Here is a 16,966-nt window from a genome sequence, read left to right as displayed (position 1 = left end):
AAAACACTGACCGGCATTACATCATAAATCCACCCCTGGTGACCATCACCACTGGTGATATTTAGCAATACCCAATATATTAATACATTATTATCATCTAATCCTAATTTCTGTACTTCCGTATAAAATTCGGATATGGGATTATGTGGAATAGTTGGTAATGTAGATAAAGCAAAATTTATAGAATAAATTCATCTTGTGCACGTAATTATTCTATTTAATATATAAGAATTATCAACTAATAAGCTTTATCTTAGCGTGATGAGCACTCCAAATATTCTTGGATGAGCTTCTCGTGTGACAAGCATCCTACATACACATCTGCATGATAAAAGACTGATACTAATCCATCAATTTGTTAGAAAAAAATTACTCTTTTATTTCTTTATGCTATTGTTGGAATTTTTTTCTTGATGTTAGCGAAAATATCTTTTTCTTTTTTTGTGTATAGTAATAAAGTATAATTTAATACAATATATGCATATTTGTTTGTCAACAAACATTAATTTAAAAAAGGGCATTGCTAGTATTAGCAAATATTAATGGGCGGAGTTTCATGACATTTTTAATTCTGCCCAAAATTCTACCTTAATTCTGGTAAGGTGACAACCACCAGCGGTGATATTTAGTAATACTCTTTAAAAAATAGTGAATTTAAGGAATTTAAGATATATTTTAGAAAAATAATACCTCAATTCTGCGAAAATAACGCTTATTTTAATATATCCTAAAGATTCATTTTACGTGTAGTGTGTACCTTCCTGTAAGGACAAAGATATTCATTCCAATTATATAAATTACGTCTAACGTTTAGTATAAAATCGTAAAAAAAAAATATTATTTATTGCAAAATTAAGAACGATCTTTTAACATTCTTTCTTTCGGTGAAATTTCTTTTTGTATTACGGTAGTGGTGGTAATCGCTCGATTTAAATATTATTTTGTTAATAAAACTATGAGAGTCTGAGAAAAGGAGGTTTGAAGAAATTAAGTTGTTATTCAGAATTAATTTTTTAATTTATATTCATTAAAGGAAATTAGTGACAATGTAACACTTATTTCTTTTATCAAGTAAACACAATTTTATTTTCGACATACGAAATATATAAAGGATTATTTATTATTCAGAGTGCCGTCCAAAATCCCGACAGGTACGAAATCCCGAAAAATTGGCCCGCATTAAGCTTTAATGCTGCTCGGAATTAAGTTTCGGGATTTTTCGGGTTTTGAGTTTCTGACAGGTGGTATATTATATTATTTATTTTTTATTATTAGGGATATGTTAGGTTAGTTTGTTAGGATTTATTGCGTTGGGAGGAGGAGCTTAGGGTTAGGTTAGGGTTAGTTTGTTAGTATTTATTGCTTTGAAAGAGGGAGGGTTAGCCGGTAGGTTGGCGGTCAGAATTTTATTTAAAAATTTTATATATTTGTAAGGCAAAAATGGTAGTTATTCCGTTTTGTCCATACATATATGTTTATTGCAAATCATGTATTACAATTGTCATATAGGTCTAGGTTGGTTAGGATTAAATAAAATATATTTTCGGGATTTTGACCGTCGGGATTTTGGATTTCGGGATTTTGAGTTTCGGGATTTTGGCCTGCCGGGATTTTGAGTTTCTGGATTTATTTCGTACCATACCCATTATTCTAAATATCAAATATAAATTTCTCATGTGACAGTACAAAAATGGATAGTAATTATTATTCTTATTTTTAAAGATATAAATTCATTTTATATAATTTTATGGATATTTTTTTAAAAAAAAAATTCCATGAATATATCTAAAACTAATTAGCTTATTGAAAATTATAAAGTAAATATTACAAATGGACTTTTATGGATTTTTTTCTTGCCAGCAGCGAAGCTGGTCCCTACAAACTTACAGTTAATAAACTCTTTTCTGCAACCTGCATAGCCCCAAAAAGAATATTTCTATGCGACATAGTAATTAAATTAATAATTATTGAGAGAATCAACGTATTAATTCAATATTTTATAAAGACAAGCCTCACATTTGTGAGAAAGTGTGAGTAGGTGGTACATTATTTGTTTCACATAGTGATCATGTGGTTATGGATCCATAGGTACCCAGTCCATCGAATTATTATGTGCATTGATCTTCATGCATTTTAACAATGAACGTAATATCCGAATAATACATAAATAAGGCGTTATGCATTTTTTCAAGGCTGCACGTACGTAATCTCGCTTGGGATTATCCAAAAAAAGGAAATTTATTTTATTATTGTTACATTTTTATGGTCTTAATATTTGTTTCTAAATATAAATAAAGGTAAATTTCCTTTTTTTTTCTTTTTCTATTTTTTTTTTAAAAAAAAATGTCGCTCAACAAAGATGTACTGTTCCTAATATTTAAAGAATTAAACAAAAAATCTCTCTATTTATGTCTTTTTGTTAACAGAATTTGGTGTAATACAGCAGTACCAATTTTATGGAGGAAGCCTAATCCTTTTAATAAATCAATAGATATACTTTTTAATATATTACTTTTAAGCCTATCAGAAGAATCAAGAAATACTTTGAAGAATCATGGAATTAATCTTATTAAAGAAACATATAAACGACCTTTATTTAATTATATTAATTTTTGGAAATGTTTAGATTTATCATTTATTGAAAGAATGATTTTTCAGATTGAAAAGTCCAAAAGATCTATTGTAAGAAACGAGATATTAAAGTTATTCATTAACGATAATACAAACTTCATTGGACTTTCTATTTCACAAAATTTAGATTATCAATTACATCATATTTCTGGATTTGAATGTTGTTTTTCAAAACTTCAATCTTTTTATTGTAGTAGTTCTATCGATCAGAATATTTTAGAAAAGTTGGCTAAAACATGTAAATCGATAAAAAAATTAAAATATGATATTCATGATCCTATTGATTATCATGGAATCATTAAATTAATTGAAGTACAAAATAATTTAAATGATATTCGTTTATCTTGTTCAGATCTCTCAAATTTTGAATTTCTGGAAAAATCATTATATTTTATGAATTTATCAAAGTTGGAAATTAGATTTAACGAAACAAATTTAAATCGTTCAATACGTAAGAAATTTAAATATTTAGGAAATTTATCATTATCATTCCCCAATTTAAAAATTCTAAAAGTTAGAAATGTTCCATTACGTATTATGAAAAATGTAATTGAAGGTACAAAAGGACAACTTTCCGAAATTACTTTAGATAGTTGTAATGAAGAATATATACGAATAATTTATCAAAATTGTCCATATCTTAAATATCTTAAGTTACCATATCTACCATTTTATATTAGAACACCTATCACAGAATTTGAAAATTTATTAATTAATTGTCAATATTTAAATGGATTGGTTATTTCTGGGGTCGATAATCATGATAAATTATTTGAAATAATTACTAGATCATCCCCAATTACTTTGTTTAAGTTTGATTTTTTTTCTTTTAGAAAGATTAATCTTAAAAATATTAAGTTATTTTTTGATAATTTGAAAGATAGGAAACCAATATTACTAAAAATAAATAACGCTAATTATTTAGAGAACACGGAAGAGAAACAGCAATTTGAAAATTTAGTCCAAGAATATAAAGCAAAAGGAATAATTAAAAGGTATTTCATTGGTCTTGATGTAAATAGTAAAGACTTTGAATGGTTTGATTAAAGAAAATATTTCTTTTATGCATAAAATAATTGTTATAGACAGATAATTTAGATAATATTATTTTATAAATTTTATCGAAATTACTTATTTTATTTTCTTGTAAATAAAATTGAAATTAATATCATTATTTTTAAAGGTTTTGTTGTTTGAAATGTGTTACTGTAACTACTGATATATGGTTTGGTAAGAAATCCCGAAGCTCAGAATCTTAAGGTACAATATCCCGACACTCAAAATCCCAAAAATCAAAATACCGAAATGTCATAATTCCAACATTTCATAAGCCCGACACTTCACAAGCTCGAAATTCAAAATACGGAAATAAAAAATCTTGAAATTCATTAATAAAAGAAATTAAATCGGTATTGGATTATAAAGTTTCGGGATTATGATATTTAGGGATGACATTTCGGTATTAAGATTTTGTCGGGATTTTGAGTTAAAAATCCAAGAAACCGAATGGAGATAAGTCTGGCGAATAAAAAGATCCTGAAAAAGGGTGGGATTTGGCAAGCGTATTCATTTTATCGTTGAAATAATTATCTGAGTGCGCCTTGACCGGTATAGCGGATCGTTAAATGTTTGCGTGAGATAAGGTCGCGGTATAATGTACATAAAATATGATTCTTCTTTTAAGGTGAGCAAGGGAGATGACCGAATTAATAACGCGATGATGCGAGGAAATAAGGTTAACCGAGTCTTGACAAATATTTATAAGCAATAATGAATTATTGTTAATTCAAAATAAATACAACCAACTGTAATTATTTTGTATAATTCATTATTATCACATTTCCCATAAGGACACATTTTTTTTCAACATCATATCGATTTTGCTTTTCTCCATCAACATAAATACTTTCATCAATAAAATCATCATCAAATTGTTGTAAATGAGGCTCAATAATAATCGAATCATAAGTTTGTTCATCAAATATCGATTGAAGTATAATTCAAATAATAACTTTTGTATATTCAGATAATTAACTTTTGTATATACTTTTTGTGCTTACGGCGGGCCTTGTGCCTTGTGATTTACTGAATCAACTGGGTTCAGATATTTCATTTTAGATCTTAAATAGAAGTATGTTAAATTTCGTTCCGATCTCCTAAAAAAAGAAAGAAACAGCTAATATACTAAAAAAAAATAATAAAAGAGCTTCTTCTTCCTATTAAAAAATGAACCGAACTTACACTTAGTATTATACTAAAAAAAAAAAAAATGATGAATCTATCACCTAAATTTACCGCTTAAATGTCTAAAAATAGTTTGTGAAGTTCGTTTCAATCTCTCAAAGAAAAAGAAAGAAATAGTTATTAATATACTGTAAAAAAACAACGAAACAACTTCTCCTCCCACCCAGAAACAAAACACAACTTACCTTATATCAATAAAAGGAAACAAAATAGTCAAGTATTATAAGCTAGCTTTCTTTATCTGGTCTAGGTAAGTTCTGAATTGAAATTTAAACTTTTGTTTCGTTATTGAACTTTTTTTTCTGTTAGAATAATAAGGTGAATTTGTAGGTTCTGTCGCGTACAATGATCTATAATTACACATGACTAGCTTACAGCATAAATATTTTCATATTTATCAAAAGCAGGTTTCTTTAATAGTGTCCGAAATATACCATAGTACTGTAACGGATAGATTAATAGTAAATTCGATAATTATTTTGATGTATTTGATCGTGATGCAGAGTGGGTAAAAAAAACAAGGTCATAATTTTGACTTACCTGATGTATGTGATTTTTTTCCTAAGTACATTACATGCGCGTCCTTTAACAATATTACTATCCCTAATGAAGTACATGTGTTTGACATTATGCCTATGCCTCCTGACAAATGTATGAGACGAATATTTAAGTATTGGTTTGTTGTGAAGGATGTAGCTTCACGTTATCGCCGCAGTCTTAAGGCATTTGTGATGATCCAGATTTTCCGCTCACGTGGCTTAAGTTATTAATCATTGATAGAGGAAAAGAGTATATGTGTTAAATATCTTCGTGATAGAAGAGAAAAATTCAATAACTCTGTTACAAGGTTAATAGGTATGACCTCTAACAATTAAATTTCTGGATTTACTGATAAATTATGAACTGTTCAAAAAATAGGTGTTTCAATTAATATTTTAATGTATCAAATTGATCAAAACTTGATATATAGTGATCTACAATATTATGATTCAGACCAATTATTGTAAATTTATAATTGATATTTGTCTAAAATTGTTTCAGTTTTTTATACCATTTATATATCTTAAATAAAATATTAACAAAAAAATGGTTTTAGTATAATAGTTGTACTAATTAATCAGTAATCCATTCTTTAAAAGGTATGAAACATAATTAATAAAATAATTAATTAAATTATATTCTAAAGAAATAATAATCCATCGGTATAAAACATAATTAATTAAATTTTATTCTAAAAAAACCACAACACAAAAATTACACAAAGGAAATATTATAAAAGGTGATGATATCTTTGAAGTTTTTTTTAAATTCAAAAAAAAATTACAAAGCTCTAACTCTTCCTAAAAACTCTTTAAATTTCTAAACTCACTTTTTTCTTTTAAAAAAAAAATTACTTAATCATGTATCAATCAAAGAAATATGTAATTAAATATACTAAATTTTCTGATAGTAAATATGATAGTGGATCAAAAAAAGGATCAGAATCTTTAAAGCAAATGAAAAATAATGAAAAGATTAAAAATATTCCAATTGGCCATTATCATCAGAATAAACAAGTCAAAGAATCCTCCCAATGTTATCAACAAAAGAAACCAGTAATTCCTTCAAAGATTGAAAATATTCCAATTGGAGAATGTATTCATTGTCATCAGAATAAACCAGTCAAATTAGGAGAATGCCTTCAATGCTATCAACAAAAGAAACAAATAACTCCTTCAAAGAGAGAATGTATTCATTGTCATCAGACTAAACCTGTTAAATTAGGAGAATGTCTTCAATGTCATCAACAAAAGAAACAAGCAACTTCTCCAAAGGTTGAAAATATTCCAATTGGAAAATGTATTCATTGTCATCAAAATAAACCAGTTAAATTAGGAGAATGTCTTCAATGCTATCAACAAAAGAAACAGGTAACTCCTTCAAAGATTGAAAATATTCCAATTGGAGAATGTAATCGTTGTCATCAAAATAAACCTGTTAAATTAGGAGAATGTCTTCAATGTCATCAACAAAAGAAACAAGTAACTCCTTCCAAGATTGAAAATATTCCAATTGGAAAATGTATACATTGTCATCAGAATAAACCAGTTAAACTAGAAGAATGTCTTCAATGTCATCAACAAAAGAAACAAGCAACTTCTTCAAAGATTGAAAATATTCCAATTGGAGAATGTATTCATTGTCATCAAAATAAACCAGTTAAATTAGGAGAATGTCTTCAGTGTCATCAACAAAAGAAACAAGCAACTCCTTCAAAGATTGAAAATATTCCAATTGGAGAATGCAATCATTGTCATCAAAATAAACCAGTTAAATTAGAAGAATGTCTTCAATGTCATCAACAAAAAAAACAAGCAACTCCTTCAAAAATTGAAAATATTCCAATTGGAGAATGTATTCATTGTCATCAAAATAAGCCAGTTAAATTAGGAGAATGTCTTCAATGTCATCAACAAAAGAAACAAGCAACTCCTTCAAAGATTGAAAATATTCCGATTGGAGAATGTAATCATTGTCATCAAAATAAGCCAGTTAAATTAGGAGAATGTCTTCAATGTCATCAACAAAAGAAACAAGCAACTCCTTCAAAGATTGAAAATATTCCAATTGGAGAATGTATTCATTGTCATCAAAATAAGCCAGTTAAATTAGGAGAATGTCTTCAATGTCATCAACAAAAGAAACAAGCAACTCCTTCAAAGATTGAAAATATTCCGATTGGAGAATGTAATCATTGTCATCAAAATAAGCCAGTTAAATTAGGAGAATGTCTTCAATGTCATCAACAAAAGAAACAAGCAACTCCTTCAAAGATTGAAAATATTCCAATTGGAGAATGTATTCATTGTCATCAGACTAAACCTGTTAAATTAGGAGAATGTCTTCAATGTCATCAACAAAAGAAACAAGCAACTCCTTCCAAGACTGAAAATATTCCAATTGGAAAATGTATTCATTATCATCAAAATAAACCAGTTAAACAATGTTATCAACAAAAGAAAACTTGCTTAGCACCTTCAGAACAAATGAACAATAATGAAAAAGCTAAAAATATTGGAGAATGTATCCATTGTTATCAGGAAAAATCTATTAAATTAGGGGAATGTTACATATGTCATCAAAAAAGAAGTAATAAATTTTATAGTAACAAAAAGGAATGTCCTGAATGTAAAAAAAGAATTACAGATATGAATAGGATGATAAATGACAAAATTTGTAGCAGATGTCATACAAAATATCAAAGAAGATTCGATAATTTTAATAATCAAATAGCATGTAAAACATGTAATGAACAAAACCAAAAAAGAGAAATGTATAATGAAAATGGACAATGGTTCTGTTCATTAGATTGCATGTATGCAAAAAAGATATTGGATGAAATTGGAGACATGAAAAATATTAACAAGGAAAGAATTAACATTCTAGTGAATAGATTTACAAGTACTAATAAGAATGCAGGATCAACATACAATCTTACTTCAAAAATGATTATGGAAAAAATAGAAATAAGTATGAAACAAAACAAATCAAACATAGAGAATGTATTTGATGAAATAAAAAAGACACCTGATTATACAATAATGTATAATTTATAATAGCATAATATTGTAAAATTTAATTATAGGACGAAGATTAGTGATTAGTTTATAATTATTATATTAATTTCCAATTTGCTTCTTTAATATAAAATAAAATTTATTTTGTTAAAGTATATTAACTAATTTCAATTTTATGTTATTTCAATTTATTACATTTTATTTTATTATTTTTTTCGTGTAAACATCATTTTTTTTTAATAAAATTTTTTTTGTGGATGGATCTTTTTTTTGACGAAAAAAAGATCTCAGAAAATTATAATTAATCTAGGATTATCATAATTACAATATTTGATGTTTATTAAAAAATACTTTTTATATTACATTTTATATTCGTTTCAATAATTTTTAATTTTTCAAATAAAAAATTAATTATAAGTTTTTGCATTCAAAATTTTTGGATACGTCAAATACACCCTGTGTAACAAAAAAATAATCGCGGTGATATTAGTTCTTTTTTATTCACTAATCTTTTGACATCTTACCGATGATTCTATGATTCTTGAAAAAAGTGAACCATACCAAAATACTATAAAATGCCCTTAATTTAAGAGAATTTTAAATAATAACATTATGTGATATGTAATTGAAAATTTTGAAAAAAAAAAATAATTGTAAAAGCGTAATAATATTGAACAAACTTATTTTTATATTTTTCAGAATTTAAACCTTGAAACATACAAGACAAGACTAATTATTTAAAAAAAAAATCACAGAATAAAATATCTAAAAATATAATTAATGGGATCTTAATTTAGTTAAATAAAATGAAATAAAATATTTAAAATTCTCTCAACATCAAATAACTTGATTTTTTTTATTGGAATGAAATTGTTTTGAAGATTTCAATTTATTTTATGTAATAAATAAGATTTAATTTTTGGAATGTCTAAATCTGGAATATGTAAAGAAAAATCTTTAATAATCTAATAGAACAAATTATCTCATAGAATTTTCAGTATTCGAGCAAGAAATATCAATGGTTGATACCTGGTCTTTATATGAAAGGATTTACAATGTTGGAGCCTACTCTGGATAGACATGATTTTAGCGACGAATAAAGAATCTATCTAAAGCGTGATTAACAATATCGTAATTTCTGTTTAGAATAAATGTGTGACAGTGTGACAAATCACTTGCACGAAATTTTATTTTATATCAATTTTAAGAGACAGTCTGTCCTTCATCACAAGGTGAAGAAACAGTTATACCCATTATAAATTATTCAATTACATACGGTTTATTTAATGACTTCATTTAAAATTGATAAAATTTCAGAAAATTTTCTCGATTTTAAAAAATAGAATTTCTTATAACATTATGAATGATTCTTAAATATCTCGAACTTTGAGATTATTATGATCCTTATAAACGACAAAAAGAAGTTATAATTTATTCTTTAATATTAAAATTAGATTACATGTTATTTTTTGATTCTGCCGTTGAGTGGTTTATCGCACCAATAAAATTTGAACTATAATAGTAACATTAATAATTTAAAGTTTAAGTGATATAAATTGTTAGGATTTTAGAAAAAAATGGAGAGATCGAGCTGCACTTTATTGATAACAAAATAATAATGGAGTAACCAAAGAATTTAGATTTGAACTTAAGTAAATACTGTATAGATTTTTAAATGATAATTTTAAATTAATATTCATTACTACAATCACGTGTTTAATAAATAAGTGTTGTAAGAGTGTTGTAAGACCCTGTTTGATCGTCATTGTGGTCGCATCATCGCATGGTACTACGGTCGCACAGCACAATTTAATTTGTCCGGAATTTGGTTCCGGTATTTTTTTTTCATTTCTTTTATTTCACTTTGTTTTTTTTTTTTAAAAAAAAAAAATAATAATAATTATAACATTCTGTAATTTATTCCAAATAATTTTTCATTATTTTTGGATAAAAGGATGGCAAAACTCAATAAAGATATTCTTTTCTTAATATTTGAAGAATTACAAGTCGATTCAACATCACTCTTTTCTTGTCTAATGGTCAATAGAATTTGGTGTGAAACAGTAATTCCAATTTTATGGAGAAATCCCTGGTGCTATGATATAAATTATAGTAATAAAAATTATTTATTTATGATAATTGCTTCATATTTATCTGATGATATTAAAGAATTCCTAACAAGACAAGGAATACAATTACCATCAGTTTCATTTCAACCACTTTTGTTTGATTATTTATCATTCTGTAGAAGTATTAATGTAAATACTTTAAATACTATAATTTCTATTGTATCCTCTTTAGCTTATAATCAATTTCTTTTACAACAAGAATTTTATTTTCTCTTTATGAAGAAAGTTCCAGATTTGAAGTATTTAGATATGAATTTAATTAAACACCAAATATTTTATATCCCAGAAGCTAAAAATCGTCTTGAATCATTATGTGAACTAAAATGTGATACATCTATTGATCCTTCATACTTTTATGGATTAGCTCGTATTTGCCAATATTTACAGAGACTCATCATTGATAACGTAACATCAAAGTCCAACTCTGGAATTGCTAAATTAATTGAAGTTCAGAAGAATTTAAAATATTTTGAGTGGACTGATGATAATTTTAATTTTAATTATTTTACAGATGATCCTTATAAAGAAGCCTTTCTTGAATTAGAAAAAAAGGCAGGCTTTCTTAATCATCTTAAACTATTTTTCCTATATATTGATAGTTTTGATTATACAATAATGCAAAGATTATTTCAAAAACTTCATAATATAAAAACTTTAAAATTTAATGATTTTGGTTTTAATACAAGAAGTATATTGAAAACATTAGTCTATAATGATCTTGAAATCCTTAATATAGATTATTTTACAATAGATGAAACTTCAATCATAATTGAAAATAGTGGAGGGCATCTTAAAGAAGTTTCATTAAAACCTTATAATTTTATATATGAAGATGATAATTTTAGTGAAAATTCTCTCATTTTTATCCGTAGAATTTATGAAAATTGTCCTTTGATTGAATATCTATCACTTGCATTTTTACCATCAAAAAATCATTTCATCGAATTTGAAAAATTATTACAAGTTTGTCAAAATTTGAAGTTATTATTATTAATTACATCAAATTATTATGTGGACGAAACTGAAAATGAAATTTTAAAAAACAGGGAAGAAATATTAAAAATATTAATTAAATCAGCACCAACTAATCTAAGAGAAATTAGATTTTTTAATGAATTTAATGTTTCTTTGGAAGTCTTGGAAGAATTCTTAGAAAAATGGAGAGATCGGCCTGCACTTTCTATACTTACATCCAATTCTATTTATGAAGGAGAAGATTATAAAAATTTGATTAATAAATATAAAAATAATGGAGTAATTAAAAGTTTTAAATTTGAATCTTTTGTGAACGTAGAAGATATGAACTTTAAAATATGAATCATTACCATGTTTTAGCTGATTCTTTTATATTAGAAATTATTAAGTTCTTAATATTTAAAAATTGCGACTATGATAATATTGTCAAAGTTAATGGACTAAGTGGTTTTATTCACTGGTAATTTTTTTAGCAGTTCTTTCTTTTTAATAATAGTTGGCGAATCAATTTTTTAGCATTGAATTATGTATTACATCGTGAGTAATAAAAATTATAAAAAAATATCTGTTAATTTGAAATTAAGAGAGAAGTTGGATCGCTCTACATTAATAATATATTTTATAAAATTTTTTTCCAGAAGATAGTTCTGAATTATTGGTTTCTTTCTTAATTCGATTTTTCAAATATTATCATGCTATAGTTCTGCGACAGTGTCACATAATGTATTTAAATAAAATACGTGTACCATTTTAACGAAAAAAATAGCCAAGTTAATAATAAACTGTATTTTTTAAAATTTATTACATACTAGTTTATAAATATTGTGACATAATTCAATATATCTATTCAAGGAGATGATGATATTATTAATTTTAAAAGTAGTGCCATAGAATTAAGGTTGGCTATCACTAGGCATTTGTTAATTTCGCAATATACATAGAAAATTACTAACAAAACCCTATCTATAAGATATTCTAAAAGAGAATTGCTATTAGTAGAATTCTAGGCTAATGCTGGTGATGATGGTTACGGTAAGTTTTCGGATTCAGGAAATAGAGTTCAGGAAATTGAAGTTCAGGAAATAAGGATTCATTTACTTATGATCCGTCATATCGAGGTTCCGGTATATCGAATTTCACTGTGTATCATTATAAGCTATACTCAGTATAGACAAGATGCATGTTATACTACGGTGGATATACCCATTGAGATTGATAAATTTTTTTTTTATTATTTTTTTATTAAAAAAACAATTTTTTTTTCAAGATAAGTTTTAAATACTACCGGACTAGGGACAAATAGAATCGAAATAAGAACGCCTCACAATTAGGTGAGAGTTGAGCGTAGAGAAGCAGGATTTAAGGAATATTAGTACAATTTTACTTCCTCTTGATTTCTTTTTATCCTTGGATATTTGACTTCAGAAGGTTTCAATGGAAGGTAGGAATTAGGGAATAGTCATTTAGGGAATGTTAATAAACTTTATTAGCCTTTTTTTTTGTAGGTACTGCACCTACTTGAACGTCTGAACAAAGATTTTGGCCTTGGATTCTGAATGAAAGGTAGGCATTGGGAATTGGGAGTTAGGACGTTGGTAGGACCTTTACTAACGTTTCTTTAACCGTAGATACCTCCTATCTAAACGCCTTGAAGGGTACAGGTTAAGATCAACATTGCTTGGAGGACTTGGATGTAGCAATAGAATATTTGATTGTAATTTTGCTTAAAGAAACATTTTAACGTTTCATTTTTTTTCTTTTTGTAGAGAACAGGACGCGTTCAATATGTCTTCCAGGATTATTAGATGGTAAATTACGAAGTTAATCAGAGAAAAAGGAAATATTTTTATTAGAAAAAAATATATGTATATATAATATATTATACCATATATTTGACGCTATATTTTAAATTTTATTGATAATTCAAGTTTAGATTTTTAAAAGAATATATAAAGAAAGTATAAAAATGCCCTGGTTGTGCCACAGATGATTTATAGGAGCTACCAATATTATTATCAGAAATTTTTAAAGTCATTAAAGATTTGGATCCAAAGTATTGAATATTGAATGTAATAAACAATATGGATGTACAATATCAAAGTATATTTTAAAAACAGGTATGGCTTGTAAGAGACTTTAGAGTATTTCTGAAGAACCTTCTGAAATTTTCAGATGTAATCATAGCAGTAAAGGTGCAAATGAAATGTCTATTAATCAACTGAAAGCTATAATTGTCTAATAATCACAAAAAAAAAATTGGCTAAAAAATTTCAAAAATATTAAAAAGGGAATTGCTAACCGTCGCCTTGGCCTGGGTTTTTTTTTTCAAATATGTCACATGATGTACAATATATAGTAAATCGGCTGATGGCTGATTTTTTAACTTTTGATCGGTTAAACTTAAAATTTTATTGCGAAGATGTTTTTTTAAAAAATTTTTTGCAAACACATTTATTCAAAATAAATTTTATTTTTATTTACAAATATTAAAATTTAAGTCACACATTTACGATTTTAAAGAAAAAAATTACCGTATTTATTTTTAATGAAGTAATACAAATAAAAAAAACAAAACAATAAATAAAAAAGATAAGTAAATTACAATGATCAAGGAGAAAGATGCTAATAAAAAAAAATGAAACAACAATGGAGTAATGGAAAGTAATAGAAGATGAAAAAGAGTAATGAGAAGTGATAGGAAACAAAAAGGAGGAATAGGACATGATGAGAGATTAAAAGGAGTGATGGGAGGTAAAAAGGAGTGATGGAAGACGAAAAGAAGTGATGGGAAGATGAAGAGGAGTGATGGAAGATGAAAAGAAGTAATGGAGACGATAACGAGTGATGAGAGACAAAAGGAAGTGATGGGAGACGAAGAAGTGTGATTAAAGGTAAAAAGGGGTGATGGGAGACGAAAAGAAGTGATGGGAGACGAAGAGGAGTGATTGGAGACGAAAATGAGCGATGGGAAGATGAAGAGGAGTGATGGGAGACGATAAGGAGTGATGAGGGACGAAAAGAAGTGATGGAAGACGAAAATGAGCGAGGGGAGACGAAAAGAAGTGATGGGAAGATGAAGGGGAGTTGATGGAAAACGAAAAGGAGTGATGAGAGGCAAAAGGAAATGATGGGAAGTAAACAGAAGAGAAAAAGAGATAATAGAAAATGAAAAGTTGTAATAGAAAATAATGGGAGACGAAAGGATAGAATAATGAGAAGTAATACAAAAAATAAAAAAATGATCATGATAGGAGGTTGGGTACCAAGTAATTGTAGTTAGTAAGGAACGAAATATAAGATAGAAACGAAATAAAAAAAATAAAAAAAATAAAAAAACATACCTTTATTAATTGTAGAACCGAAAGAACTAAAATATCTAAAAAAAATGAAATAAAATTATTGAAAACCGAAATAACAAAATAAAAATAATAAAAAAATAAAGAAACAAAACGTAAAGTGAAAAACAACTGAACCTTAATTGCAGAACCGGAAGGACTAAAGGACCTAAAAATAATGAAATAGAGTAGTAAGAAACAAAGTGTAAGCAGAATGTAAGTTAGAAATAAAAATAAAAGAAAAGAAAAATACCTTGAGACTGAAAAAAACTGACCGACCGAAAAAACTGAAAAACGAGATTCGATAAACAAATAAACATGACGCGATCATGTGGCCAATCTGGCCAATCAAAAATATTAAATCTGTCACGTGATCGAGGTCCCAGGCGACAATCACCCAGGCGACAATCGTTCAGGCGACGGTTAGCAATTTCCTATTAAAAATATTAGAATTTATGAAAGATATATTATAGATGAATTATAAATGAAGAAATCCTACTATGACTCTTTTATTATTACCATTATGTACATTGATACTGTTAAGAGTTTTTGCATGTTTATGTTGTGCGTCAAGTGTCGATTTGCGTCAGATGCAGCCGACGTGCGTCAGACGTAGATTGATACCTGACGCGCGTAACTTGTGATATAAAATATGCAAAATTAAGTTATAATTAAATTAAAATTTTCAAACTTAAACTAAATTTCTTTATTAAATAAGTTTATTAATCTTGTTAAAAAATATGTAACCCTGTAATATTAAATTGATTAGACTCAGTTTCATGGAAAACACTTCATTCAAAATATTAATAAATTACAAGTTTTTTCAAGTAAATTTACAATATTTAATTAAACATAGATTAAATAGCCATAAAATTTCACAATAGTATGTGTAATTTATTGTAACAAACAAATTTACTTACGTAATAAAAAATAATTTTATTAGTAAAAAAAATTTTTTTACTATAGGAGAACTTTATTGTGTGATTCAAGTGACGCGCGTCAAGTATCAATTTACATCTGACGCACGTCAGCTGCATCTGACGCAAATCGACACTTGACGCACAACATTTATAATTTCTTCTTTTTATTTAATAAAAAATTTTTAAATCTTTTTTTTAATGTGTGATTTTATCTATGAACTTGTAATATAATCAACCATACATGGAAAGTGGCGTTCCGGACAATAAATGAAAAAAATTATTATCAAAAAAATAAAATTTTAAAATAGAATATACCTTCATATTAACTAAAATTAGACCCTATAAAAAAATTTTACCCATTATTTTTGTAAAAACTCTGTAACAATGAGCCTTTCACGGATCCATTCACGGAAAATGTAAATTATTAGATAAATTGCGTAATATAAAGTTATTAATTTCGGAAATATAAACCTTTTACGGAAAAAAGATGGAATATAAACACGGATTAACTTTTTTTATAGGGGATTATTAATTTTCTAACTATATTTTTTCTGACGCATTTATCTGCATCATGGTTGTTTAAATTATCAAATTATAATGTTGAACATGCCCATAATCCTATTTTATTTGCTAGTAGAAGAGAACTATTTGTCTACTTATTTTTTTTGGAGAAAAATGCTGATAAAATGCTTCTTATAATCTTAATGTGAGAAAATAAGCAAGTTTAATTTTGTTACTTTTATTTTTTTTTTTTGAACATGGGCGTTTACAGCGGACAGAATCACATGATTATAGTAAAGATTGCACCCACTTTCCATTTTTAGTAGGTATTCTGGGACTTGGAATTTTTTTTGTTAGTAAAAAACTATTTGTTATACCTCTTATTTATCACAGGTGTAATTTCTTAATGCCGTAATTCCGGCCAAAACTACTCCACTTTAGACGACCCATGTTGGAATTTCTCAATGCAGATCAGTGCATCTAGTGCATCGGAAAAAATACGGACCGAAAAATTTTTTTTTTTGTGTAATTTCTATTTTTGGTTAATAAAATATTTCTTTTTTAGCAGCTTCATTCATGATACTGTTAATAAGAAAAAAAATTTTATTAAAAGAATTTGTCTAGAAAAAAATAAAAATTTTTTTTTTCCAGTAAAACAAATTTCTAAATAGCGA

General features: G+C 26.7%; 2 protein-coding genes across 2 annotated transcripts; both read left to right on the top strand.

Annotated features, from left to right (window-relative positions):
• Window positions 1-2,343: 2,343 nt before the first annotated feature.
• OCT59_012949 (uncharacterized protein) lies at window positions 2,344-3,678 on the top strand (the record flags this gene model as incomplete). The annotated part of the gene is made up of 1 exon (XM_025332329.2): window positions 2,344-3,678. The coding sequence occupies one exon, from the start codon at window positions 2,344-2,346 to the stop codon at window positions 3,676-3,678; it is 1,335 nt and encodes a 444-aa protein (XP_025173467.1).
• A 6,709-nt stretch (window positions 3,679-10,387) lies between these two features.
• OCT59_012948 (uncharacterized protein) lies at window positions 10,388-12,112 on the top strand (the record flags this gene model as incomplete). Its single annotated transcript, XM_066140491.1, has 1 exon — window positions 10,388-12,112. The coding sequence occupies one exon, from the start codon at window positions 10,388-10,390 to the stop codon at window positions 11,876-11,878; it is 1,491 nt and encodes a 496-aa protein (XP_066001373.1). The 3' UTR covers window positions 11,879-12,112.
• Window positions 12,113-16,966: the final 4,854 nt, after the last annotated feature.

Source organism: Rhizophagus irregularis, chromosome 20 (assembly GCF_026210795.1).
Source record: "Rhizophagus irregularis chromosome 20, complete sequence".
NCBI classification, from domain to species: Eukaryota; Fungi; Glomeromycota; class Glomeromycetes; order Glomerales; family Glomeraceae; genus Rhizophagus; species Rhizophagus irregularis.
Note: the sequence above shows the minus strand (reverse complement) of the source record. Positions and strands in the feature narration are given on the sequence as shown.